At 38.9% G+C, this 26,385-nt stretch overlaps 1 protein-coding gene and 1 non-coding gene across 3 annotated transcripts in view; both read right to left on the reverse strand.

Annotated features, from left to right (window-relative positions):
• Positions 1-1,562: 1,562 nt before the first annotated feature.
• The window catches only part of GTF2A1 (general transcription factor IIA subunit 1), a 33,969-nt gene continuing 9,146 nt past the window's right edge, over positions 1,563-26,385 (reverse strand). For both annotated transcript variants that reach the window (XM_038407360.2, XM_043516487.1), the window contains exons 3-9: positions 25,877-26,084; positions 24,274-24,338; positions 18,320-18,395; positions 15,069-15,202; positions 14,300-14,617; positions 10,004-10,093; positions 1,563-6,161 (exon numbers count right to left, since the gene is read on the reverse strand). In XM_038407360.2, coding sequence (XP_038263288.1) covers positions 6,054-6,161; positions 10,004-10,093; positions 14,300-14,617; positions 15,069-15,202; positions 18,320-18,395; positions 24,274-24,338; positions 25,877-26,084 — 999 coding nt within the window. In that variant the 3' untranslated portion in view covers positions 1,563-6,053. The remainder of the gene's footprint in view (positions 6,162-10,003; positions 10,094-14,299; positions 14,618-15,068; positions 15,203-18,319; positions 18,396-24,273; positions 24,339-25,876; positions 26,085-26,385) is intronic.
• On the reverse strand, positions 24,642-24,782 carry LOC119858146. Its single transcript, XR_005293803.1, has one exon. It is a non-coding gene; the product is annotated as a small nucleolar RNA SNORA79 (small nucleolar RNA).

Here is a 26,385-nt window from a genome sequence, read left to right on the forward strand (position 1 = left end):
ATTTGTGACTGAACTCCTTGGGGGAGAATGGTCCATCTCTGGCTCTGTTTTACCTGCATTCTGCCATATATTTCATGTTATAGTAGTCTCATATGATGACTCAGCACATGTTCATTTTAAGAAAACTTTCACTACAGATTTGACAAAACGCAAAGTAAGTACCAATTGTGAGACTTCTAAAGATAGCTACAGCACTCGACCCAAGGTTTAAGAATCTAAAGTGTCTTCCAAAATCTGAGAGGGATGAGGTGAGGAGAATTCTTTCCGATGTATTAAAAGAGCAACACTCTGATGTGGAAACTACAGAACCTGAACCACCAAAAAAGAAAATCAACTTTCTACTGGTGGCATCTGACTCAGATTACAAAAACAAATTCATTGGTCCGCACTGCTTTGGATAGTTATTGATCAGAACCTATCATCAGCCTGGACGCATGTTCTCTGGAATGGTGGATGAAGCATGAAGGGACATATGAATCTTTAGCGCATCTGGAATGTAAATATCTTGTGATGCTGGCTGCAACAGTGCTATGCAAATATCCTGTTCTCACTTTCAGGTGACATTGTGAAAAAGAAGCAGGCAGCATTATCACCTTCAAAAGTAAACAAACTTGTTTGTCTGAGCGATTGGCTGAACAAGAAATAGGACTGAGTGGACTTGTAGGCTCTACATTTTTACATTGTTTTATTTTTGAATGCAGCCAGGTTTTGTATATAATTCTACATTTGTAAGTTCAACTTTCATGATAAAGAGATTGCACTACAGTACTTGCATTAGGTGAATTGAAAAATACTATTTGTTTTTTTCAGTGCAAAATATTTGTAATCAAAAATAAAGTGAGCACTGTACACTTTGCATTCTGTGTTGTAATTGAAATCAATATATTTGAAAATGTAGAAAACATCCAAAAATATTTAAATAAAGGGTATTCCATTATTGTTTAACAGTGCAATTAATCGCACAATTAATTTTTTTAATCGCCTGACAGCCCTAGTAATACTGCTTTTGAAGTGGAGTCATATCATCTAAAAATAAGCTTAATGATGCTGATACAAGATAACCATTAGCCATAAGAGACTTACATTTCGCCAAGGACTAAAGATGTGTCTTCTGGTCAGGTTGGAAATACTGACTTCACTAGTGAAATGCATTTGCCAAAGCTAGATGCTTATGTTCAGAAAAAACTTTTGAATCCAAAGCTCATCTTGCATTTCTAGTTCTTCAGACTAAGTATCTAGGATACTGGGCTATTTTATTAGCTTTTTTCCTTTGCTAAAGGTCGTGCTGAAAGTCTTGCTTAGGTTACCAGCAAAAGAAGACTGTGCTAAATCTGAACCTCCAACCTCAAAATGAAAAGCTGACTTCTCATAACATTGTGAGCCATGTTAAATGGAAGAGACTACGCAGCAAGTTCACCTCAGTGATTAAAAGGGAAACACTTGTGTTTTTCTTGCTTTGAATAAAATTCACTATATTATGAAAATACTTACAGAATCTTGTCCACGTTAAAACAATTGTGTATGTTCAACTATTTAATGCATCAGTAAATAAAATGGCAAGCTTATTTTTTAAATAACATCTTTAATTAAAGTTTTTGCAAAGGCAAAATATTAAACTTAAAATAGGTCTTAGTACCTCAAAATACTAAGTTCTCTAATTGTATTCCAAGCATGGCCTTTGAAACATAATATCCTGTATATCACAGAAGAGCAACCTTGATCTGCAATTGTACAGAATGAATTTTACAAACATAATAAATATATTTACCCCCTTACACATAACAGTATATGTACAACAGCAGTTGACAATAGTAGCTCAGAACAGCAAAAAAGGACATTCCCCTTCCCCATATTTTTATTAGTACCCTATGCACGCTGGAACAAGTGAACTTTGGATGGCTACACATGTAGCTAATCCAAAATAGTTCTTCCTGTTTAAAAAAGTTCCTTTTTGTCCTCAATATCCAATCCAAACTAAATTTTCAAAAAGTGAACCACGAAAAAGAATAGGCAACAGTAGCTTGATTTGCAGGAAAAAAAAAAGGCCTGGCTTGGACATAAGCCCCAGGCACTCAGAATAATAGGAAATCAAGACTAAAGACACAAATGTAACAACATACAAGTTTCCCCATCTTTTGTAACCACTAAACTCAAAATCTGAAACAACTCTGAATTAAATCTTTATAAAAAACTGCAAAGCTGTATAAGGCGATCCAATAAAAATCCACAGTGTGCAGTACCCTAAAGCCACAGGTCTAATTCTTAAACATTTTATTGCATTCTGCAAAACAACAAAAAAGGAACTTTTTCAAATGGAAGACAAACTTCAAAGTGAACTCTAGTGAAAAGGGTCTCACTTTTCTCCTGCATTGGAATAACAAAATTTTATCCTGATAGTGTTTTATGGTGACATAATTGCTTTTGGGTATTGATGGATGATACAGTTACTTTCACAAAACAAAACTGAAACCCAGGGAAGTTTACTTGACTCTTACACTGCATTAAAAATAGAAAAAAACAAAAACAAAAAACCACATTGATACAAAACTGTTACATCACATTTAGTATGTTATTCACTCTTTTCCAGCAACTGTGCTTCAGAACCAAATCTAATCCCTTTGAGAATAAACCTACGACCACAATCTTTATACTTGTCATGATCTGTTGCTAGGAAAATTACTCAGGTCAAAAAGCAGCTTGTAATTACAATGCAGGAAAAAGGTGGATGAAACCTCAGACATTTTGCCACTAACATTGGGGGCGGGAGAGAATAAAGTTATAAATTTTATTTAAATAGTCCAATATAAAGTTCCTTATGTGACTAAGTCTCTATTATCTCCTTAGCAGACAACATATTTTTATTCCTTTTCAACTTTGATGTTTTTATTAAATGATTGCACACACTAAAAAGCCAATATAATTAGAGCTAAAATGTTTATTTATGACTGAAGCATTGCAGGACATCTACTGTCTCAGGAATCAAATAGACCTCTAGTATCATCATGCTGACAAAGCAGGAATATCTGCAAATTGAGAAGGCACAAGACTCCCAACTTTGTCCAGTTGCTCTGTAAATTTCCATTAGCCCTGAAGGTTAATATTTTAACCATGAAGTTATCGTCCCTATTTTTTCCATCTTAAAGTCAAAAAAGGTGCTCTGTTATCTGTGCAAATCTAAACATAAGCCCTCTTGAAACCGTTAATTGCCTTCATAATACTGAACTATTTAAATGAAAAATCTATTTTCTACTTTCAAGAAAAAAAATTAATAATTTAAAAACTATGAACATGGGAATCCCTTGCCCTCTGAAAGAAATGGAATCTAATGAAATGGTCTGTTCAATTACAACATTAAAACCATGATTAAAATTCAAGTACAATAATAAAATTAAGCAAACTACATTCTTACAGCAAGCTGCTACAATAAAATGAAATTAAAACATGCTTTCTGATTTAAAAAGGAACACTTGACATAGCAATAAGAGCACAGTTTGGTATGTTTATATTTGACTGGCTTTCAGAAGATTTCACAGGTACTTGTATTAAAAGACCAAAACCCTCATCTGCCAAGCATACCATAATTAATTTGCAAGACACTGTGCATGTACAGATGGTTTCTAAATGTCCTTCAAGATAAACTAAATTTAAGTCATCTTTAAAGCTGTGGTATCCCTTAAAATAAATAAAAAGGCTATGCAATGTCTGCTCTAAACATGTGGGTGAAGTACCCTAAAATGTAAGAAGAGACTAAATATCTTGTACAGTAATTTGGGTTCCAGTAGCATAAACAGGAATCTGTAGCTAAAGGGGTTTCATTGGTTGATTTGTGCAGCATATGGGATTTGTTCTAAGTCCATATTTAAGTAATTTGAAAGGCTATGAATCTACTTGTGATAGCCATCAACATTAGTCAAAGATACACAAGAGAAGCAAGGGTAATAATTAGTTGATAAGTAATTGATTTCATTGTAATCACATATGCTTTAAAAGTACAGTGGCACATTAAAAAAAAAACAAAAAAAAAAACACAAAATTTCTGCTTTGTACAGAGAAAAAGAAAACGCCACCCAGCATGAGATACCTTAAAGTCCAGAGCCAAATCTGTATCCTAAATGAGTAGAGCATTAATTACCTATGAGTTAGTAACACCAGAAACTGAACTTTAATGACATTTACAATGTATGCAGACCAGGTGGTTTACTAATAAACATATGGCTCTACATGTGTATTAAGGACAATTTTGTTCTATTTAGTGGCACCACAGGTGCAAAAACATATGTAACTGCTCAGATTTCTTCCTTGCAACGTGCTGTGAATTTCCTGTAAACTACTGAGACTATGAATGCATTTGGAGGTCAGTAACGAAAGACAGGTAAGGGAGACAGAAGACAGTTAATATATAGTGCTGATTAAATACACTTGTGATTTCATTAAAAGCAATTTTAAAAGTTTAATTTTGCAAGAACAAAAGCCAAGTAGTAGTGGGTAAAGTTTCTGCTTTTGCAGTTCTCCCTAATTTGAGTTACATTTGCCTTCCTCTGCCTTCTTTTCATTGCTTTTCAGGTAGCTATTAAGAACATTAAGTTGTAATGGGGAACCACATAAAGCATGCTCATTCCTTCGTTGGAAACGTCTGATCTAGAATTTCAATTCCCTCTTCTCTGCTGCACCAGGGACTCCATTCCTGAAAGCCTAATTGCAAGCAGAACCATCACATGAAGAAAAGGTGTGTTTGCCCTTACCAGCAAAAGCTTTTTGCTATTTATGACGTCATTTTCAGACAAGTGAAATTACGTTAGGGTTTAGCATATGTGATGACCTAATTTTTGCATTACCAAGACACACACTATTTTAATTTTTTGCTTACATTACTCTAACAAAATAAACTATTTCCTCATTGATGCTTTCTTTTAAAAAGAACAAAAACAAAAACCACCAAAATTGCATGTCACTTGGAGATTTTAAACAGGTTCCCTGCAACACATCTTAACTTGTCAATAAGAATATACTTTAAAATTACAGGGTATGTTAGAATTAAGCTCTGTTTCCTGACTAGCAGAACTTCAGCTAAGGTATAAATGGCTACATATATACACCTTCCCTTATCCAATTTAGCCATTCCTGTAGTATTTGTCCAACAGTATTCATGGATGCCTGGGCTGTAAATGTAGTAAGTGGTTGGAGGAATGCATACACTAAGATCAAAATACCTGGAATTTTCATTTGCAAGGTCTCCAGGACACTGATCTTTTAAAGAAGTGAAAGAAAGCTACCACAAAGTCCTCTGAGCTCCATCAGGCTGAACCACTTCAAATGCCAAGAACGTTTTTAAAAATAAAGTAAGTGGTTTGATTTTTCAGAAGGAGCTACAGGTGCTCAGCACTTTTGAAAAGAGTCATTCATGTCAAATTGAAATGGCTCGAAAATATAAGTAATCATTTTACATTTTGTAACTGCTAGGAATGAGAATTTGTTTATGGGAGAAGAATTGAGAAAATTAACTGTAGTTAAAATTATACATGACTATAGCAGAATTAATTAAAAATATTTTTGTTATACAAGATAATTAAAATGTATCACCTTAATTCTTACTCTTCTGTACAAAGCCTGCACGCCGTTCAAATAATATTCTGACCACCCTCACTACCAAAAGGAAGTAAGTGTTCAAAACAAAGATTTGTACACACATAAGCATTGTCAGACTGCGAGTATATCAAAAGGGAAGAGTTCCTTCAGTTCAGTGGAAGAAATTTTAAAACCTTAACCCAAAGGGAGGAACAGGGAGACAAAGCCTTACATGCTAATTACCAGCTGCAGGTACCTGTATATAGAATTGATAATTAAGGTATCCCAGACAATGGTAGCTGCTACAGTCCCATGGCTTGCCCATTTGAAGTAGTGTCTATGTTGCCACACTCTACCTTTGTTGCGGTAGTTTTGTTTGTACTGTTCTTTTCTGATGTGCAGACATAAGTTTTGGTTGAAGTTTATGTCCAAGGCTCAACCTTTCTGATCTTTCTTTTTTTCTAGTTTTTTGTTTTGTCTTAAAAACTTCACCATTCTGCATCTCCAATGGCTTTGGAAAATACATAATCTCTTCCATTGAGATTCATTATGCCATCTTTGAGGTGAAACTTCCACTTGTTTTTACTTCTATGGATCTAAAAAACAAAATATACAGAGTACTATTTCAGTATGTATCAGAAACAAGTAGCAACCTCAGGAGTAAATTGACAAGTTAGGAAAAGAAAATCCAGATAATGATTGGTCACATAACTGATCATTATGTATGTATGGAGATCTAAACCCAGGATCTGACCTAAAAAATAGTGTTATTGCACATCTGGCAGCATTTGTGGCTCATTTTCTAGCCAAGAGCAAGTTCCCACAGGAGCCATAAATAAACTCTGTATCCATAGTAATTGTGAAATCCAAGGCATATAACACATTTTATGGTAGAGAGAGGAAGGTAATTTAATCTTTATCCATCTCTAACATGAATTAATACCCTTTTCCTGTTGGAACTGGGAATGCAGAAATCCATTTGGAAGCAGCACAATTCCAGCTTTTACTCACTATATTGAAGAGGTAGGAGACAATTTATCTGACCAGCCCTGGAGGAAAGAGGTGAATGAGGCAGCAATACAACTCTGACCCTTTACCTTAACTTGTTTAACCCCGCTTCTGCGTACAACCCACCTTGCTTGCTAATCTCAAGCAAAAAGAGAAGAGGAAAGTGAAATAGGCCTAATACAAGGTTGGAACTTGCTTATCCCTGCCGTAGCGCTGCAGCTAAGGTCAGAAACACCGGAGCTGGATTTCTCCGGATGTAAAAGAGAGGGAGCCACCAGACTAGTGTTCTCTCTGAAGGACCCTCAGCTTTGGAGGCTGCTTCTCTCCTTGGTCTGAGTGGTCAGAGTTAATTGACCTCCAAGACACACTGCTAAGCTTATCTATTTACTCAGGCTTTTAAAGAGGAAGGGCCTTGATAGTAGCTGGTATTTGTGGTGGAGGATAGTTTTGTTCTGTCCTAAGAAGAATTTTACAGTAGAACCTCAGAGTTACTAACATCTCAGGAATGGAGGTTGTTTCTAATTCTGAAATGTTCCTAACTCTATATAAACATTATGGTTGTTCTCTTAGAAGTTTACAACTGAACATTGACTTAATAAGTTTTGAAATTTTACTATGAAGAAAAATGCTGTTTTCCCTTTAGTTTTTAGTAGTTTATGTTTAAACACAGTACTGTATTTGCTTTTTTTGTCTGTGCTGCTGCTTGATTATGTACTTCCAGTTCCAAATGAAATGTGCAGTTGACTGGTCAGTTCATAACTCTGCTGTTTGTAACTCTGAGGTTCTACTGTAATGGGAGTACCTGATTAGTTTGCTTTTATTTTAGGTGTTTTTTTTTTTTTTTTCCAAGTTATGTCAACTGTAAGCTCTCTGATCGGGGCCTTTTTTTCATCATGTATAGCAGTGGTTTTCAACCAAGGGTCCAGGGCCCCCCGGGGGGGGCACTGTGAGCATGTTTCAGGGGGTCTGCCAAACAGGACCAGCGTTAGACTCTCTGGGGTCTGGGGCAGAAAGTCAAAGCACCACAGCACGGGGCTGAAGGCCGGAGCCCTGCCACCTGAGGCTGAAGGAGAACCCTGCGAAACTTAGTTTTGCAGTGCCCCCTGCTTGCTACCCTTAACGCCAGCCCTGGCTTTTATATGCAGAAAACCAGATGTTGTGGCACCGTGGAGTTTCTATAGCATGTTGGGGGCCTCGAAGAAAAAGGAGGGGAACCCCGATGTATAGCATGCCTTCCCCTGGTCCTTTACAGAGGCTTCCAGGTGCTAATAGGATACAAATAAGGGGAGATTTTCAAAGACAAGTGGGAGCTGGGTGCCTGACTGGCCTTTGTGCCTTAGAAAAAAGTCTTTTCCTTAGTAAAAACAGTAACAACAACAAAAAGACAACTAAGGAAAAAGTAGTCTGAAATAAAAATAGAATGAACTGGACTCTCCAAGAGAAACTAGTAACTATGGAAACCAGTTTAAAAAAAAAAGGCTTTCAAAACGAGTCACTAGGTGAATTTAATTATCAACTGAATCACAAAAAAATTGAACACCTGGCTGTTCCCAGAATACAGTAAGAACAGTACAACTAAAAGAATTGATCATTCAATTTTGGCTGCAAGCTACACAAACTATACATTTATTTCTTGTATACTTTGACTTGATTAATTAAATACGCCCAAGCAAAGGATATCTGGTATCTTGTAAAAATTTGATTAAAATGATATGTTCTACTGCAGGCCTATTTTCATTCCAGATAATATTTAAGTGTACTGTCACTTGCCAAACTGTACCATGCAAGTGGGCTTAGCCACATGCATCTTAAAAGGTAAACATTACATTAATTGCCCAACTAGCTCAAAATACATAGTAATTTTAGGGATAAATAAGCTTTTCATCATCCATTCAAAATATTTTACCCATCAACATAGTAAATGAGAGAACACCTGAACACACAATTTTCCAGATTCCCAGGTGCCCAAAGGATTTTTTTCTTTGACAAAAGTAATGTAAGAGAAAGTGTATCAAGCTCTGAGTAGTGAATATACAAGACGCCCAGAGTTTCTCTCTCACGCAAATAGCTTAACTTGTCACTATCCTCCACAAAAGGAAAGTGAAGTTCCACGTTTTCAAAGTGTCCAGTGTTTATTATTTGCCAGGTATAGGAGCTTATTTTACTTGGCAGACTTTCTGGTGGATTCTGTTAGTATGTTAACACAAGATTAGCCAAAAATCATTAAAGATGATAGCTGAAGTGAAATACACCAGATTGAAATGTCAACTGGTAAATTTGTGGAAACCTGCTTGGCCAAGTTATGAGGATTTGCATTCTAGTCTAATTAAGTGTGCCCCATCCTCTGAAGAATCTAATAAAGCTATCCAAACCAGTAATTCACATGTGAAATTGTTAAACGGTGCAGTACCAAAACTGGAACATATGTAGTAGAACCATACTGCTGAAAAGATTAAACACAAACCTACTTCAAAACACCAGAAAATATAGGAACAAAATTCAACCAGCCTATCTACCCTCATATTGAATCTGCACTTAGAGCAGGGTCTAGGGTTTGGATGTAAATGAACATTACAACTTCAGGCGTTTTTTGCTGTTTTTTTGGAAAGTCTAAATCTTTTTTTCATTCAAGTTTCAGTTCTTTGCACTGTAAAAAGAGCCTTTTTCATGTAATCAATACACTGTGGTCCTATGAATCCAGTCTTCAGCCAAACAACAAAGGAGGGAAATCCACCTGAACATCTCACCAATGCTAGCTTGCATTGAGTTTGGGGTTTTCTGCTTCTACATCTTTTGATTTTTTTTTTCTTTTTATTTGCCCAATCTCATATTTCCAGTCCAAGGCTCTTAAAAAGAAGCTAGCCACTATATAGGAACCTAGCTACCCAGGGGATTGCTAGCTGAATGTAGAAAAGAAAGGCTGTGTGTTGTGATTTCCAATCCAGGGTTATAGCAGCCAAAGACTGTTCTCTTCGGATGGCTGTATAGTCTCTTGTCTCAGTAGACAACTGTCCACATCATACAAAACCCTCCATATCTGGCATCAACTGATACTTTTTTTGAGCAGTCTATGCAGACATACACAGACTTGCCAACCCAAAGAAATGATCCTTTTTCAGGCACACTGGTAAGATAGTCTGGAAGAAAAAGAAGTTCAACCACTAATTTTAACTGAGCCTTGCTTGTAACGGAGTTTTGAGACGCAAGTAGACACACAAGTTGGAGATAATAGAAAACAGTTAATTTCACATGTTAAAATATAATACAAAAACATTATACAATATCGGCTCACACTAAATATTAAGATATTTATATAGTCCCATATATACACACACTGATATACAGCTTAAATTCATGATTTGATGGGGAGCAGAGAAAGAGGAACAAGTAAAAGTGACATTCATAAAAATTCTGTTTTTAGAGATTTTACCTTATCATACTGACATACGACAACATTCTCTGTATCAAACAGCTCTTGTCCTTCCTCATCACTCACATCATCTTCACTATTAAGGGGCTCCTAAAAGAAACATTTGAAAATAGTTTATCATAAACTGACTCCCATCTATTAAGATTATAGATATTTTGATCTTTTGTATGAAAATAAGCTCTGGTTATAATATGAATGAGGGGTTGAGTGCAGGGAGAACGAGGCTTTGAGGTAAAACTTGATGTGCTTGTCACAATTACAGGGCTAGCTTGACATCTGTCCCCCTTCTGGTCTCTCTAGAATGCTCACTTGTCAGGCCTCTGCCTTTACCCATCTTTGATTGACAGTTTGCAATTCTCCCACTCCCAGACCATGCCTGGGCTACCGCATCCTCCATACGAACTGTTCTTACCTAGTTGGTCCGATAGAGTTCGGGCACCTGCATTTTTTCCCTTTAGGAGTCAGTGACCAGTGGTGAATATAATGAGCAGACAGCCTTCTTAAACCAAAAGTATTGTTTATTTTACCAACTGGAACAAAGCTTTTAAGAAATAGCCTACCTGCATGTTTATCTTGCCCAAAAGCTTCCCATTCCCTGATGGTAACCTAGGCAGGCCTAGCATCTCCAGATACCCCAGCAGATACCCATGTCTCAGTCTGGCTCCCTGACAACAACCCCTCTGCTATAGTTCCTTTGTTCTTCTGTGTTTCTGGGCTTTAAGCCCTTCTGGTTAAAACCAGCACTCTAGACTCAGCAGGAGATTATACAAGAGTCTGCAGAGCCAACATTTCTGACATGGTCCCTTAACAATTGTAGTGTTTGCTGAGGGGTGGCTTATCTTGAACCATTCTTTTTCTTCCTGCCTGTGTTAATCAGACAGATTCCTGTTCAGCTATACCAATGTAGTCATACAGTAAATACCCCAATAACCAGTACATTATACAGTATTCATAAATTATCCCAGGGCAGCTCCAAATGTTACTGTGCCCAAGTCCCATTTTCCAAAATGACTTTGACATTTGCCTATACTGAGAACACTTCAGCGACGTTTGAACGGGTTTTTATAATCATATGTAAACAGCATATATTTTAAATCTCTAGTTGACAGATCACTATTGAAAACATGAAACATCCTTTTCCTAAAAAAAGTCTCACGCAGTCCCTCGCCACTGCTTTCTCATTATATGGGTTAATTATAAAAGGAACTGGGGCAAGGCAAGTTTAAATCCCCATCAACCATGATATTAGCTCTTGATTAGCTGGTATAGTATTATTTTGAATCCAAGAAGGAAAACATGCTTCTTTGTGCCAGAGGATGCCCTACCTCCTCCTCCCTCACAGATGGTGGGTGTATTAAAGTAACCTATCTGATGCACAGAACTGGAAGTAGTTCCTTATAAAGCAGATTGATAACAGTGAAAAGAGGAGGCTAGAGCAACATGATGCTGATAAAATCTCTGGCCTGCTGATGCTTATATTTAATAAATCTTGTAATACAAGTGAAATTCCAGAAGACTGGAACAATGCTACACTAATATTTTGCCAATATTAAAAAAAGGCAATCAGGATAACCCAGGTAACTATACTCCAGGGAGCCTGATATGAATCCTGGGAATGGAAACACTGATACAGGAGTCAATTGATAAAGAATTAAAAGACAGGAACATAATTCATGCCAGTCAACAAGGATTTATGGAAAATAGGTCTTCTCAAACAAAGCTGATTTCATTCTTTGGTGAGGTTAAGACTATGGTTGACAGGGTAGATAAAAATCAATGATTTTTTTAAAAAAATCTTTAAATTGATTTTTTTTTAATAAAAAAAAGGAAAAACAAGCAAAAACCCGATCTAAAGATAGTTTTAATTAAGATACATTATAAAGATATATCATCATGGAAGAGGGATTATAAATTCTAATGTGACAATATATGAGACAATATATTCATTTAATGTTTAAGAAAAGTTTTGTAAATGAGTTCCAATAGTTCATGGATTAGGGACCCAATCTTATGGGGTTCCACAGGCTTTTGTATAGATTACTTAGGTTAATCTTTCTATCTACCCAGCGAGACTCAGTGCTCAGTCTAGAAGATACTATCACAGATGTTTAGTTTTGTAGTTCTCAAACTGTAGGTTTGCATCTCCAGAGGTAACATGCTTGTTAACAGCAAAAAAAAAAATTTTTAAATAAATAAACAACATATAGAGGTGAGAAACACAGACCTCAACTCTATTGTCCCTCTGCAAATCTGTGTAAGTCAATCCCTTACCTCTCTTTAAAAGTGCAAAGTTTCAAAAAGTTCAATGAATAGAAAATTGTTTGGGGCAGAATAGATCTGGACAAGGAGAAAAAGTCTGGAAATAAATGTGAGAAGTGAGGGACATATGCTTCTTCTGTTAAATATTATATGTTTTCTGTTGAAGAAAAAAAATCCAGACTACATAACGTTGTTGTTTTAGTTAAATAAAACAATTTAAATGTCCGTAAGGTGATCTCCTCCTAATACAGCATGGCAAGAAAATGTTCCAAATATTAATGGATTAACTTGTTGAATTGGAGATAGTTCACCTCCCAATGACTTCATAAATATCTGCTTCAATTACCTTTGGTAAATGAAATAACCAAACAATCATTTTCTGATATAGCTGTAAAACTAATCTGAAAAGTTTTCAATATAAATCACTGTTTCAAAACATATAGTGTGTACCTTCTAAATATGAAACCTACATCTACCTCTGAATTGTGAAGAATATGTATTAAGGTTATAACAACCAACAGGAATGCACTTTTATGTAGAAAACCATGACTAAATCGAGTGTTCCTGGCTAGTGATTTAAATCAAATCCACCCTGATGGTTGATAAAGGTAACTGTAGATGTACTACAAAACTTTTGTAAGGCATTCGATTTAGCACTGCATGACATTCTGATTTAAAAGTTAACACTGTACAATATTAATAGAGCACACATTAAATGGATAAAGAACCAGGCAAGTAAGAGATCTCAAAAAATAGCTGTCAATGGGAAATCATCCCTGATTGGGGGTTGTGGGGTTCAGAAGTCCCAATGCTATTTGACATTTTCATTAGTGATTTAGAAGTAAATATAAAGTTACTGCTGTTAAACATTGCAGACAAATATCGGCAGACTGGGCAATCACACAGTACAATCTGGATCATTTGGTAAGCTGTGTCCATTCAAAGAAAATGTGTTTTATTAAAGACAGGTGCAAAGTTGTGCATTTAGGAATAAAGAATATAGGCTGTACCTGCAGAATGAGGGACTGTATCCTGGGAAGCAATGACTCTGAAAAGAATTTAGGGGTAACAGTGGACAAGCAACTGAGCACAAGCACCCAGTACAAAGCTGTGGCAAAAAGGGCTAATGCAATCCTTGGAGGTATAAAGAGGGGAAAGTAAAAGTGGGGAGGGGATTTACCTCTGTATATAACAGCAATGAGACTGATACTGGAATGCTTTTTAAAAGGATGTTGAAAAAGTGGATTCGGGCACAGAAAAAGAATGATAAAATGATTTGAGCTCAAGAGAAAATACGTTTTAAATCTCCTGCCACATGAGCTCAATCGATTTAGTTTATCAAAAAGAAGAGTGAAAGGTGTCTTGATTACAGTGCCTAAGTACCTTCATAGAGAGAAAATAAAGGTGATTAAAGAGCTCTTATCTAGCAGACAAAGGCATAAAAAGAACTAACAGCTGAATGTTAAAGCCAAACAAAATTCAAATTAGAAGTTAGGCAAAAGTTTTTAATAGTGATGTGATTAACCAGTGGATCAAGGGAAATGACTGAATCTCCATCTTTTGGCCTCTTCATATTAAGACTGGATGCCACTTGCGACTTGATTCTGGGCCCTACTATTTCTTTTATAATCTCTTCATTGCTGAAGAGGATTTATGAAACTGTTTGTAATAGTTTAATTTAATACATAGAAGTGCTACTTTGGTGCAGCTCTACTGTGAGGCACATCTGTGAAGACACTCTATGCCGACAGGAGAGAACTCTCCCATCTGTATAATTATTCCATCTCCGTGAAAGGCAACATAACTTCAGTGTAGACTGTGCTTAGGTTGCTGTAACTTGCGTCACTCGGGGTCTGCGTGGCTGGCTTTTTCACACCCCTGAGTGACGTTAAGTTATATCAACATAAGTGGTAGTATATACCTGCCCAAGATCACAGACACCCCCGCCCTCCCCAAAATCTATCAAATGAAATTGGAAGGTCAACATTAAAGTCTCAGTATTTTCTAATCTTTTAGAAGCATTTTATCAAATTTTACCTCTTCAACCTGGCCATCTTCACCTCCATCTTTTTCTTTGTCTTCCTCTTCATCATCATCATAATCTTCTTCCTCATCTTCTTCTTCTTCAGATGATGTGTCTCCAGCTCCATCAACTTGGAGTACAAGTGGTGCTTGTGGTTGTGCCTGTTGCTGTGGTTGCTGCTGACTGGCAGCAGTAATCTGTGCTTGTGCCGGTGTAGGAGCTGCCACTGTTGTGGGTATGACCTGTGTTTTGTTCCCTGTAAATAGGATTTGCTGCGGCTGAATAATCACTCCTGTCTGCTGGGAGATCCCTCCAGGGATAGGAGCCAAAACCTGACAAAAGGATTTTACATTAGCAATCGTGCATACACGATACTAAAAGAACAATTACTTACCAAAAACATTTGAAACCTTCACTTCTTTATACTACTTCAAAGAACACAGTCACAAACATAGTTATCAAACACAGAAAAGTAAACAATGATTTTTATAATTTCACTTTTAATATTGTGATAACTTTTAAAAAAAATTGGTAACACTGGATGCAGATCAGGTAGGAAGATCCTGCACAGAAGCCAAAGATATGGAATTTCTAAGGCATCAAATAGGTTTTTAAAATCCCCATTCCTTTATGCAACTGTCAATTTTTCAGAGCCATTATTGGCATGCAATTCAAACAAAAGAACACATACCCTTGTATTTAAATATACAAACTAACTGGAAAAACCTTCCTACTGGGTTAGTTTTAAGTATGAGCCCACTTATTCAAAATGTCCCTCTTTACCTGCTGTATAACGGGAGCTTGTACACCACCAGGCTGCATCTGCGGTATAACCTGTTGCTGTAGAACCACTGGCTGCTGTTGCTGAATGATATACTGAGCTCCATTTGCAGTTCTAACTACCTGCAGGATCTGGCCTGCAAAGAAAACAGAACCACTTAAAATGTAAAAATCCACATCTAAATTATCATCTCTTTCAAAGTTGGTCACCTGGAAAAAGACTGAACATAATTAAGGTAGAAAGTTCATCTTACACTTCCACCAATAACAGGCTGAGACGAACTGATTGCACTAAAGGATAGCTAATTCTTTAATTTCTGTCCTCTGACAAGTCCAAGATAAGGCCAATAGAAGAACAACTCCTTCTATAGGATTTTAGAAATTTGATAAAATCCATTACACTTTTTTTGGGGGTGGTGGTGGAGAGGGAATAATATTTTTACCTTAAAAGATGATCAGTCGCACTGTGTAGAATACCGTTTTTTGCGTATATGGCAAGCAATACTGTAAAATATAGTTGGTCTCTCTTGCTATTCTACAATTTCCCAGTTTCACCACCTTTACTATGCTTGACAGAAAAACAGAGATACAAGGGAGATAAAATTTGCTGAACCATTACTGGGACAAAAAAAAGGTGTAAGAAGGCAGGTATGAGTGGCTTTTTATACTAGACCTTTACTCCAAAAGAAAACAATTTCAAAGATTCTTCTGCTCTGCATCTCCCCCACAAAAGCACCATGACTTTGAGCACTAAAAGCTGTTTCGGACAGAAAACACATTTTCACAATTTAGATTGGTCTTTTTACATGATAAAACTACTGGATTTGTTTTCGAACAAAAAAACCAATTTGTTGTTTTGCCAGCCATTTTTTACTTCCTGGTTGCTTTCGAGTTGTCCCTTGCAGACCTCATCAGGACTGTTAGACAGCGTTGTGATGTGAATATTCTAAGCTTACATTCTTAAATTTACTCCTAACGTTTGGAGTAAGGAGACAGCTTTAGATTAAGGTAGATAGGGAGTATGGCAATTTATTCCAAGGGCACTAATGGGTAAAGAAGAGTTCGAGCCCTTGGTCCTTGACTGTTTTGGAATGGGCTGCTAGGGCCTGCTGGCGTTTCATGTGCCAGGAGTCAGAGGGCCAAATGCTCAGAGGGGGAGCAATTCAAACTCAGTATATACTTAAACTCTATATTTGGCTTTTATTATAGTTACCCGCTCACATTTTTAAAGGTGACTGAGGAAAATGCAAAATAACTGTTGTGACTGCCCTTCGAATAAATCCACAGCACAAGGGATTGATAGGATCAATACTGCAATCTAAGTACAGGCAACTAGACTATCATGATGCCAAAACTGATGGACTTTGCAAGCGGAGAACAAACTCTGAAGCAAAGCTGTTTTTCAGAAATATCCTTATGCTCCGCAGATAAAAGCCTAGCAAGGACAGATTAGTACTCAGAAAAGAGGGGTAAGTTCCAGAGGCAGGAAAGATCCACTAACTTCATTTATTTTTCTTTATAAAATGTCAGCATCAACTACTTTAAGTAACAGTTTATTATGTCCATTCACTTTCATCTTTTTCCTTTTCTCTAATGCCACTTTCAGATATTTAGGTTCTTGCATGTCCCTGATCTCCATAATATCTAAACTACTTTTCTTTCCATGTACTATGTTTCTTTTTTCTTTTCAGTCTGACTGTTGTGTAATTCTCTTTCTCCACCCCTCCTTTCCGTGATACAGTCTCTCTTTATCCCCATCTCTGTAGTCTCTTTCTCTTCCATTACCCATGGCACAGTCCTACCACCTTATCTCTAATTCACAGAGCATATGCAATAGTCCCATGTTTCATCTCATTGCAGCAGAGAAGCCTGTAAAGATGGTCACCAACTCTGTGCAATAGACATAAAATTGCAGACAAGACATACCCCAACTTCAACTCTTCCACTTTCTTTTCAGAAAGACAAAGGAGGAACTGAAGTGATATCCAGATGACCCTCACCTCCATCATCTCCCACTAAGAATAGGTTTAGCTCCCTGATTCCATCTAAAGCATAAACTCAGTGGTGAGGATCTACACCTGCAAAGAACCCAACATTGGGAACACAATCTCCCTAGGAATCCGTGCCCTTCCTCCCTCCACATCCTCTGAGAAAACACTATAGATACAACTGTCTCTCTCTCACGGAGGCCACGGACTCCGGAGCTGGCTACGGGGCTGCCCGTGCAGTTTGGGTGTGTGGGAGTGCGCTAGGGGCAGGGGTGTGGGGCGGCAGTTACCTCGCAGTGGGGGGCTCCCTAGCTCCCACCAGAATGTCCCTGTAGCTCTGAGGCAGAGGGGCCAGGGGACTCCGCGCACTGCCTGCCTCTGCAGGCCCCGCCCCCGCAACTCGCATTGGCTGCAGAGCTGGCGCTTGTGGTGGGAACAGTGAACGGAGAGCTGCTGGATGCCCTTCCCCCTAGGAGCTGCAGGGACATGCATAGCTGGGTAGGGAGCCTAACAGCCCTGCCAGCCCTCCCCCCAAGCACCAGCAGGGGTCCTGGGCCATGCCCTGTTGCCCACCCCCTCCCAGCACCAGAGGGGTCTCAGACCACCCGGCGAAGCACCCACAGTGCTTCTGGACCGTGCCCCCCCCTTAAGTTTTAGTTAGGGGTATATAGTAAAAGTCATGGACAGGTCACGGGCCGTGAATTTTTGTTTACTGCCCGTGACCTGTCCATGACTTTTCATAAAAATACCCGTGACTAAAACATAGTCTTAACTATAGGGCACCACTGCGTAGGTGGAGAAAGATTGCTGGCCACGACATAAATAATTTGTGATTGATCCTATGGTATACATTTGTCTTCCTGTAAAACTAAGAGAGGAATTTTTTCCTTGTATTAAGATCTGGAAATTTCACCTCTCCTCTGAATCAGATTTCTACACAGTTATAAACTTCAACTTTCCTATTTCAGACAAACTTCCATTAAACATAGTAGTCTTTAAAGCCGTCTCTTAATATAAAGTTTAGATTTTCAAACAGTAAACAGCTGAAAAACAATACCTTTCAAAATGTATTAAATAAAATCTTTAAAGTTTATGCTAGTAAAGTAGCACTGTAATACATATGCCTCAAGAACTGTATGGTAAATTCCCTTTACTACAAAACTCCTTCCTGATTTTTAAATGTTGTTTCACATAAAATGTAAAAAATTACAATCATTTGCAAATCAAATAGCTTGTCTATAATCCATTTAATGTTAAGGTAATTACCTGAATTTGTAAGTATCTGCTGAACAGGAGTAACACCAGCAGGCAAAGCCAAGGTAGCTGCAGTGGCAGCCGCACTCTGAAAGAGAAGAAACCTGTTTTTAACAGCCAGCATTACTGCCAATGCTTCGCATCACGGCACACTAGTTGAGGATTAAAGAATAAGCATCTGTTGAGGTGAAGTAGGACAAATGTACACACAATCACCATAGCTTCTATGGATAATCAACATTTACTCATAAGCAAGTTTCTGTGATGTTAAAAGGAAGATGACTAATAGTATAACATGCATATATTAGCTATCATAGAAGTGAAATCTTTCTGATTTCTGTTTGCCTGCTTTGATGGTCTCCCTTCATTCTATGTGCATCACAAGTCAACTCGATTCTGCTTTATTTCCAGGTTTGCCAGAAAAGCTCTGGGAATAAGTTTTGTTCATCTGTGCTCCCTCTGCTGGCCAGCTGTTGAGTAGCGGAGCATAACACTAATAAAAGCACCCTGGTGGCTTTGCTCTTTTTTTTTTTTTAAACCAAAAATCTAATCATTCTCTAAATTATTTAAAAAAGCAAATGAGGAAGATTTTTAAAGTCAAAATTGGAGTTTGGCAACTACTCTTTGTGCCTTGATCTTTCTCTTAGAAAATAAGGCCTAAGTAGACAGTGTATATGATTCTTCTAATAAGTGATCTTATTTTAGTCTTAGAAAAACAAGATGTGAAACAGTATTTAAAAAATTAGGATTCTACTACCAGCTCTCCAAGTTAAAGTTAACCAGCTTCTCTGAATATGTTATCTGACTAATAGAAAAGAAAAAAAACTCAAGGCTTAAAGTGAATTGTTCAAATCCTGGAATAATGCCAGTATCAAGAGTAAAAGAAAGTAAATTCCTACGAGTTACATCTGAGACAGGGGTGGCCAGATGCAGCTCCTTGTATAGGCACCGACTCTGGGGATGGAGTGAAAGGCACAAACTTTCCAATGTGCCGGGGGGTGCTCACTGCCCAGCCCCTGACTCTGCCACAGGCCCTGCCCCCGCTCCACCCCTTCCTGACCCCTCCCTTGAGTCTGCTGTGCCCTCTTTCCGCGTCCCCCCCCAGCCTCCTGCGTGCCAGGAAACAGCTGATCAGGAGGTACGGGGAGGGAGGGGGAAGTGCTGATCGGTGGGGCTGCCAGCTGGTGGGAGGTGCTGGGAGAGGGGTGGGGGGGAAGCTGATGGGGAGCTACTAACTTATTACTGTGGCTCTTTGGCGATGTACATTGGTAAATTCCAACTCTCTCTCAGGCTCAGGTTGGCCACCCCTGATCTGAGACAAAATATCTGATCAAAGAAGTTTAATCATCTGATAATTGACACCATGCTCAATGAATATAGTGAAATTATTTCTGTTTTCTAGACAAGATCATTTTGTAGAATACAATAACTCATGTGTGATCTTTTCCTGGATCATCTATGATAAGTTTAAGCTAAAATCAGTGGCACCAGAACCTGGGGGGGGAGGGGCATGCAAAGGACCTCCCACTTTTCACTGGGGCAGACCACGCCCCCTTACCCTACCCCGCCCATCAGGCCAGCATGGAGCCCTGCCAGGGAGCCTGGGCAGCTGTGGCGAACACTCCACCTGCCCGGAGTGTGAGGGGGCTGAGAGCAGCCCCCAGCCTGTGTTCTCACTCCCTGTCCAGTCAAGGACAGGTGGAGGAGCCACGACTCTGCGCCAGCTCCCCACGCGGCTCTCTCTGACCTGGCTTCGGCCAGGGGGAGCATCAAAGCCACAGGAAGAGCCATGCGGGCTACTGTGAGAAGCCACGGCATAGGCCCAGGGCAAGTGGAGGGTCTGCCACGGCTTCCCATAGCTGCCTGCCCAGCTCTTATCATGGCTGGGCTGCGGCTCCAAGGGCCTCCCCCCACAAGCCAAAGCCAGGTTGGGCAGAGCTGCGTGGGCAACTGTGGGGAACCTGGGTCCTTCCACCTGCCCTGGGCGGGTAGCCCTGGGGGTGGAGGCACGGGCAGGGGCTACTTCCCCCTCCCCTCCTGGATGGGGAGGGGAGGGCTCACTGGCCCTGCTCTGGCTTGGTCGGGGGGGGACACAGTCTCCCGACCCCCCCACTTTTGGGAGGGCTCCAGCACCCTTGGCTAAAATATTGTCAAGTAAAATGTACAGAATCACAGAACTTTGATTTTTTTTTTTTTAAATAAACCAAAAAAAGAGTATGGATATTTGCTCAGGTAAGAAACATTCCACAAAAATAAAAGCAACAGCAACAAAGAAGTATTGGGATAAAGTTTTAGTAGTACAACCTTTTCTTGATGCCAAGAGAATTCTTGGAATGGATTGCAATGAAATGCATTCTAGCACTGAAATGTAAGTTCTGCAAGTGACTCTGGATTTGAAGTTATTTTTATTGCATCTAAAAGACAACCTGATTTGTAGAAAACTATGGACAAATTTGTTATTCTTTAAGACTATCTAAAACCAGAATTATTCCTCAACATAACAGGCCATGGCAGCTAGAGAGAAGCTTTATTTTAGGAGGCTGAATCACTACATTGGCGTAGAGTTAGCTAGCCTTGGGATACAGCCAAGAAGCAGGTCTATGGCTAAAGGCATCAGCCCTGAGGAAGCTGAACTCCAATGATTATCTGCATAAAGAATTAAGGCCTGAGAGTCTGCATCAATACCTTGCATTCACTATTTTTAACAACTAATACAAGCAACACAGGTGTGTGTTATACTAAATTTGATTTTACTATGACGCAACACAGTAACATAAACACTAAACAAAACACAGTTGTTATAATAAATTCATGACAGACTCTCTTGACCATTTAAATAAAAAGGATCAAATAGACATTAAGAACATTGGGGATTATTTCAAAGTTTAAACTAAGTGACCAAAGTGTATTCTGGGCCAACGTGAAGATATTTGTAAAAGTCACAGAGAATGGATGAACAGCTTAAAGTCTGAAAATTAACACGAGTCCACTTGGATTTGAACTGTAAATCGATCTCAAATGAACCTTTGGATTTTAGTCCATATGATCCCAGTGTCTCATCTTAGTACAAAAAATAAAAATGTAATAATGACATCAGAACTAATTTTACCCATGCTGACTGTCAAAAACGGTTCCAACTAGCAGTCAAATGTCACTCCAAATCAAACTTTGGGCAGTTTGACAATTCTACCAAGCCCTTCTATAGGTTTAAGTTTAAGCAGAATGTTAACAGTAATACCTGAAATGCTGGAGGATACTATTGCATTTTTCATATTGATAAAAAATGAAAGTGCAAAATGGATTTAAATTTTACTATTGGGTAAAATGCACATTTCTTGTTTTATGTAGTGTAGTTATAGCCGTGTCAGTCCCAGGATAGTAGAGACACAAGAAATTGGTCCAATAAAAGATATTACCTCACAAACCTTGTGTCTCTGTTTCTGGTTTGTAAGAAATCAGATCTCCCTTTGCTGGCAGACTGATGTAATCACTAATCAGAACCTCCCGGAGGGTGACACTGAGTAGAAGCAGACTAGCACTTTTCTGCTGTCCTTTTGCCCCACATCTTCTTACAAATAGGGGAAAAGACACTACTAAAGCATGTTCTAATTTTTTCTTGCCTTTAAAACATACAAGCTGTGTCTGCTTGATCCATTCTTAGTACAGATTTAAGAGTTTTCTTTAGTCAAACATTTCTTTTACAAAGCCTTAATTGGACAGATTCCTTAAAGTAGTTTTTTGTTTTGTTTTGTTTTTTTAAAAAGCTTCAGGCTGCACTCTGGGAACAGCACGTTTAAATAGCTACACATACTTTCTTTTTACAGTACAGTTTGGGCTTCAATTGAATGAGAACTAGAGAAGAAACTAGGGTAAGCAGGCAAAATCCGGTTTCTGCTGCTATTCAGTGGAATTTACAAGGAAAGTGAGGCAGAAGTCAGTTTTAGTTTTCATTCAGCCTTTGGTTGTATCATGTTTAGTCAGTGCATCTAGAATTTTAAAGAGAAGATCAGCAAACTATCCGACAGACAATGAGCAAATGAACTGCTGCTGCCTTAATTGTGCAACTTTATTTATTGTGCTTTTAAATTTACATCAAACTCTGGAAGAATATTCTTTAGCACGGAGTTCTAAATCTAAATAACTAAATTTAACTTGCACAGATCGTGTTTTGGATGTCTTGGGCTGCAGGACAATAGGTTTTTCCCATAGCCTAAACTTGATGTCAAGCAAGAGAGACAAAGTTAGACTACAAAGACAAAATTGTAAGGAATGGATAAATGGTTAGGATAAAAAGTTGTGAATTTACTTTTGCAGTAACAAATGAATTGAAATAAATAATGACCAGAAAGGCAGATTCAAATCTCTATACAGTCAGTATCATTATTTTTATGAGTTTATTATTTATAATATTTGAGAAATGTCATTCTTCATCTGGTAAATATAACATAAGGTTTGCACCAGGGTAACAGTATTTTCCACATGTGAAGTCATCCCTTCCTGGGATTGCTGTCATACAAATTTGTATCAGTATTAGCTGACCCACAAAAAAACTTAGTCTAATCCAGCAATATTCAGACTGAGGCTTGCAAACTACAAGTGGCTCTTTAATGTGTCTCCTGTGGCTCTTTGCAGCACGATATTAAAACACTGTGTAATTTAATTATTTACCAATCAGGATGCATTTACTATGTTATTAACCAATTGCAGTTGATAAAATAATAATAAACTGGTCAGTCATTTTGCTTTGAGAATAATTTTTATATATATACACCTCTACCCCGATATAACGCGATCCTCGGGAGACAAAAAAATCTCACCATGTTATAGGTGAGACCACGTTATATCGAACTTGCTTTGGCCCCCACTGTTCCTTGTTCCCTGACCGCCCCCTCCAGAGACCCCCATCCCTAATCACCCCCAGGACCCCACCCCCCTGCTCCGATCCCTATCCACACACCCTGTCGCCTGACAGGCGCTCACCGGCAGTGGTGGGAAGCAGAGCAACGTGGTCCCAGTCCGCTCCACTCCGCTACCACCCAGCCGCAGCGCTCCACTTCCCGCCGCCAGTGAGTGCGGGGAGGTTGGGGAAAGGATGCCTCCCGTACTCACCTGAGGTGGGAAGCGGAACACTGCAGCCGGGAGCTGGTGGAGTGGAGGGGCTGGGGCCAGGCTGCTCTGCTTCCGCCGCTGCCATTGAGTGCGGGGGGGGGGGGGGAGAATCTCTTCCCCCAAGCCCCCTCCACCGAGCGACACGGCTGGGACTGGGGCGAGGGAAGCAAAGCGGGCTGCTCCTGGGCCCCTGCTAATACCCCAGGCCACTCTGGGACTGCGGGACCCCAAAAATGCCCCCCCCCACACTTTTGCCTCCCAGACTTTGGGGGGGAAGGAGCCCCTGACCACCCCCGAGACCCTCTGCCCCTTATCCAACCCCTCGGCCCCGGCCCGGCACCCTTAACAGGGCTTTACCGCATTGTATGCGAACCTGCGTTATATTGGGTTGCGTTATATCAGGGTAGAGGTGTGTGTGTGTGTGTATATATATATATATATACATACACATATACACACACCCACACATATATATACACACACACACACACACTCTAAATATTTCCTGTTTAAATATGTATAGTACTACAGTAAATGAAACAATGAATTCACGCTACTATGGTTCTTTTGGGTAATGTTGATTGCTAACTTGGCTCCTGAACCACTGAGGTCTGAGTATTACTGGTCTAACTTATATTAACCTAGAGGATCAAGCTACACCCTAGGTCTGTTGACAAAAGCAAGCCCTGGATAAACAGCTCAGGAGTTGTCAGTCTAGCAATCAGTGAGGCAGGAGCCATCTTCTGCCAGTATCTCTTGGTTTGTTTTTTGGCATTTGAGATGACTCATATCAGACTTTTATCTTCGCTATTTAAATAAATTACAGCATTGCATAAAGTTGTAATTCTGAGTCTTACCATGCCTGACGCATTCATGTGCTGTATCAACTTTGAATCTGGCACAATAACCTGCTGCTGAGGTGCTACAAACAAAAGAAACAAAACATCAATTCTATATGATCTGGACAAAATAAGTTACAGGAAGCAGGTAAAGGACTAGTGATTCAAAGCATGTGGTTGTACCAGCTGTTCTTTACACTGAAATGTCTGCAGTCCATAGATATGCGTGTTTCTACTGTAGTGATGACCTCCATTAGAATCCCTGGAAGGTGATATGGCAATCCTAACTGGATCCATAGTGATTTGACCTCAGCAGCTTCCTTTAGCTTCCCTGCTCTTTCTGACACTGCTTCTTAAACCAAACCTTGTTTTAGATATTTAAATGAAAGGGTATGACTCTGCAAATTTCAAGGAACATGAGGATAGGCCCACTATCCCAACATCCTCTAAATAGAATAAGTTGGCATTAATCTGTGATGACCTAGAATCTGAAAATGAGTTTTGGACCACAGAAAAAACAGGCAACAGCAAGGACTAAAGTGATGGTGACACATGATATTAAAGTGACAAGGCAACAAGTACATCATGAAGTGTAAGTTCTCATCCAACCTTGTTTTGTCCCCAAGACAACTCTAAGTCAACCATATTTAGAATCACAGCATTTTGTTAAGACTACACAAAGCATAGTCTTCTGTTAATGAACTAAAGATACAGGGATGCAGATATAAAAAGATGCATGGATTTCGAATCTTAAGTTGTAATTTCTTTGGGGGCAGGGACCATTTTTTTGTTCTCCATTTATCACAATGGGGTCCTGGTCCATGACTGGGGCTCCTAAGAATTGTCAAAATACAAATAATAAATAAAATTCTAGTGTGCGTCATGACTATAAGATAACACATTGTCAATTATCCTCATCAACTCATGCAGACATGGTATTAGGTTGAGTTTTTGTTTATGCAACAGGGACTCAGTAAAATGTTTGCTCCCCCTATTTAATGATTAATCAAGAGTGTTTAGAAAATGCTTCCTTGGAATTCTTAAGGTAAAGTCTACAATGTGATAATTGCATTTAAAAAAAATTATTTGTATGGGTAAGTTTGACAGTGCATCTTGAACCCATTCACTTACATACTGTGTGACCAGCTGGGGCCACAAGCAAGCCATCACATTTTTTTTTTTGGCTCAGAACTAATTCCAATATGGAAAAACATGGTCTGTTTAACAGACTATGTGTAGTAAAATAGTATCTGCATCCTCATCCCAGTCACTTTAAAAGATACTAGAGGTTTTGTATAATTTTTAAAATCCTGTTTCACCCTACTTAATGACACTCTCTCTTAACTGAACACATACACTGATTTGTTATTGTAGGGCTACTAATGACTTGCGGACTGACATTTTTGTTATAGAGAAAAAAAGACATTTGTTTTGGAAAAATAAGTTATGTGAGGCTAGACAAATAATATATAAAAGAGAAATTAACAGACCCAAAGTTTGATCTACCAATCAGGACACCTTAAATTTGAAAGACTCAAATTCTCCTGAATTTAATTTTTTCCATGAAAACTGCTGAAACCATAGAGAGTTTCATGTAGGCACGTTAGAGAATCAGTCTGACCTTGCTGGGACGCAGGAATAAGGACTTGTTGTGTCTGGGATTGCTGCTGCACAGTCTGCTGTGGTTGTGGATGATGATGATGATGGTGGTGGTGATGCTGCTGCTGCTGCTGCTGCTGTTGCTGCTGCTGAACCTGCAACAAAAGCTGCTGTTCTTCTGAATGAAACCCATCTACAGCCTTGGACTGCATCAGCTTGTTCTCCCACAGCTGTGTTTGAGAGAAAGAAAGAAAAGGTGGCATCTCCAGGTGTCATTTTAATGTTGCAGGACTGGAATTATTACAAATAATGCAATTCAAATTGGTCCTTATTTATCCTGTACATTCTACTTTGTCACAAAATCTTTGGGCATATGTAGGTTGGGCATATGCCCCTCTCCTAAGGCACCACACAGCAACAGAAGAAAAAAATAGTCCAAGGGAATTCTAAATTTAATTTTCATGAACATTCCTTTCTTCTCCCACAGGTGAAAGATCATCCTTGTAACTCCACATAACAGAAGCAGGAAGG

Source organism: Dermochelys coriacea, chromosome 6 (assembly GCF_009764565.3).
Source record: "Dermochelys coriacea isolate rDerCor1 chromosome 6, rDerCor1.pri.v4, whole genome shotgun sequence".
NCBI lineage: Eukaryota > Metazoa > Chordata > Testudines > Dermochelyidae > Dermochelys > Dermochelys coriacea.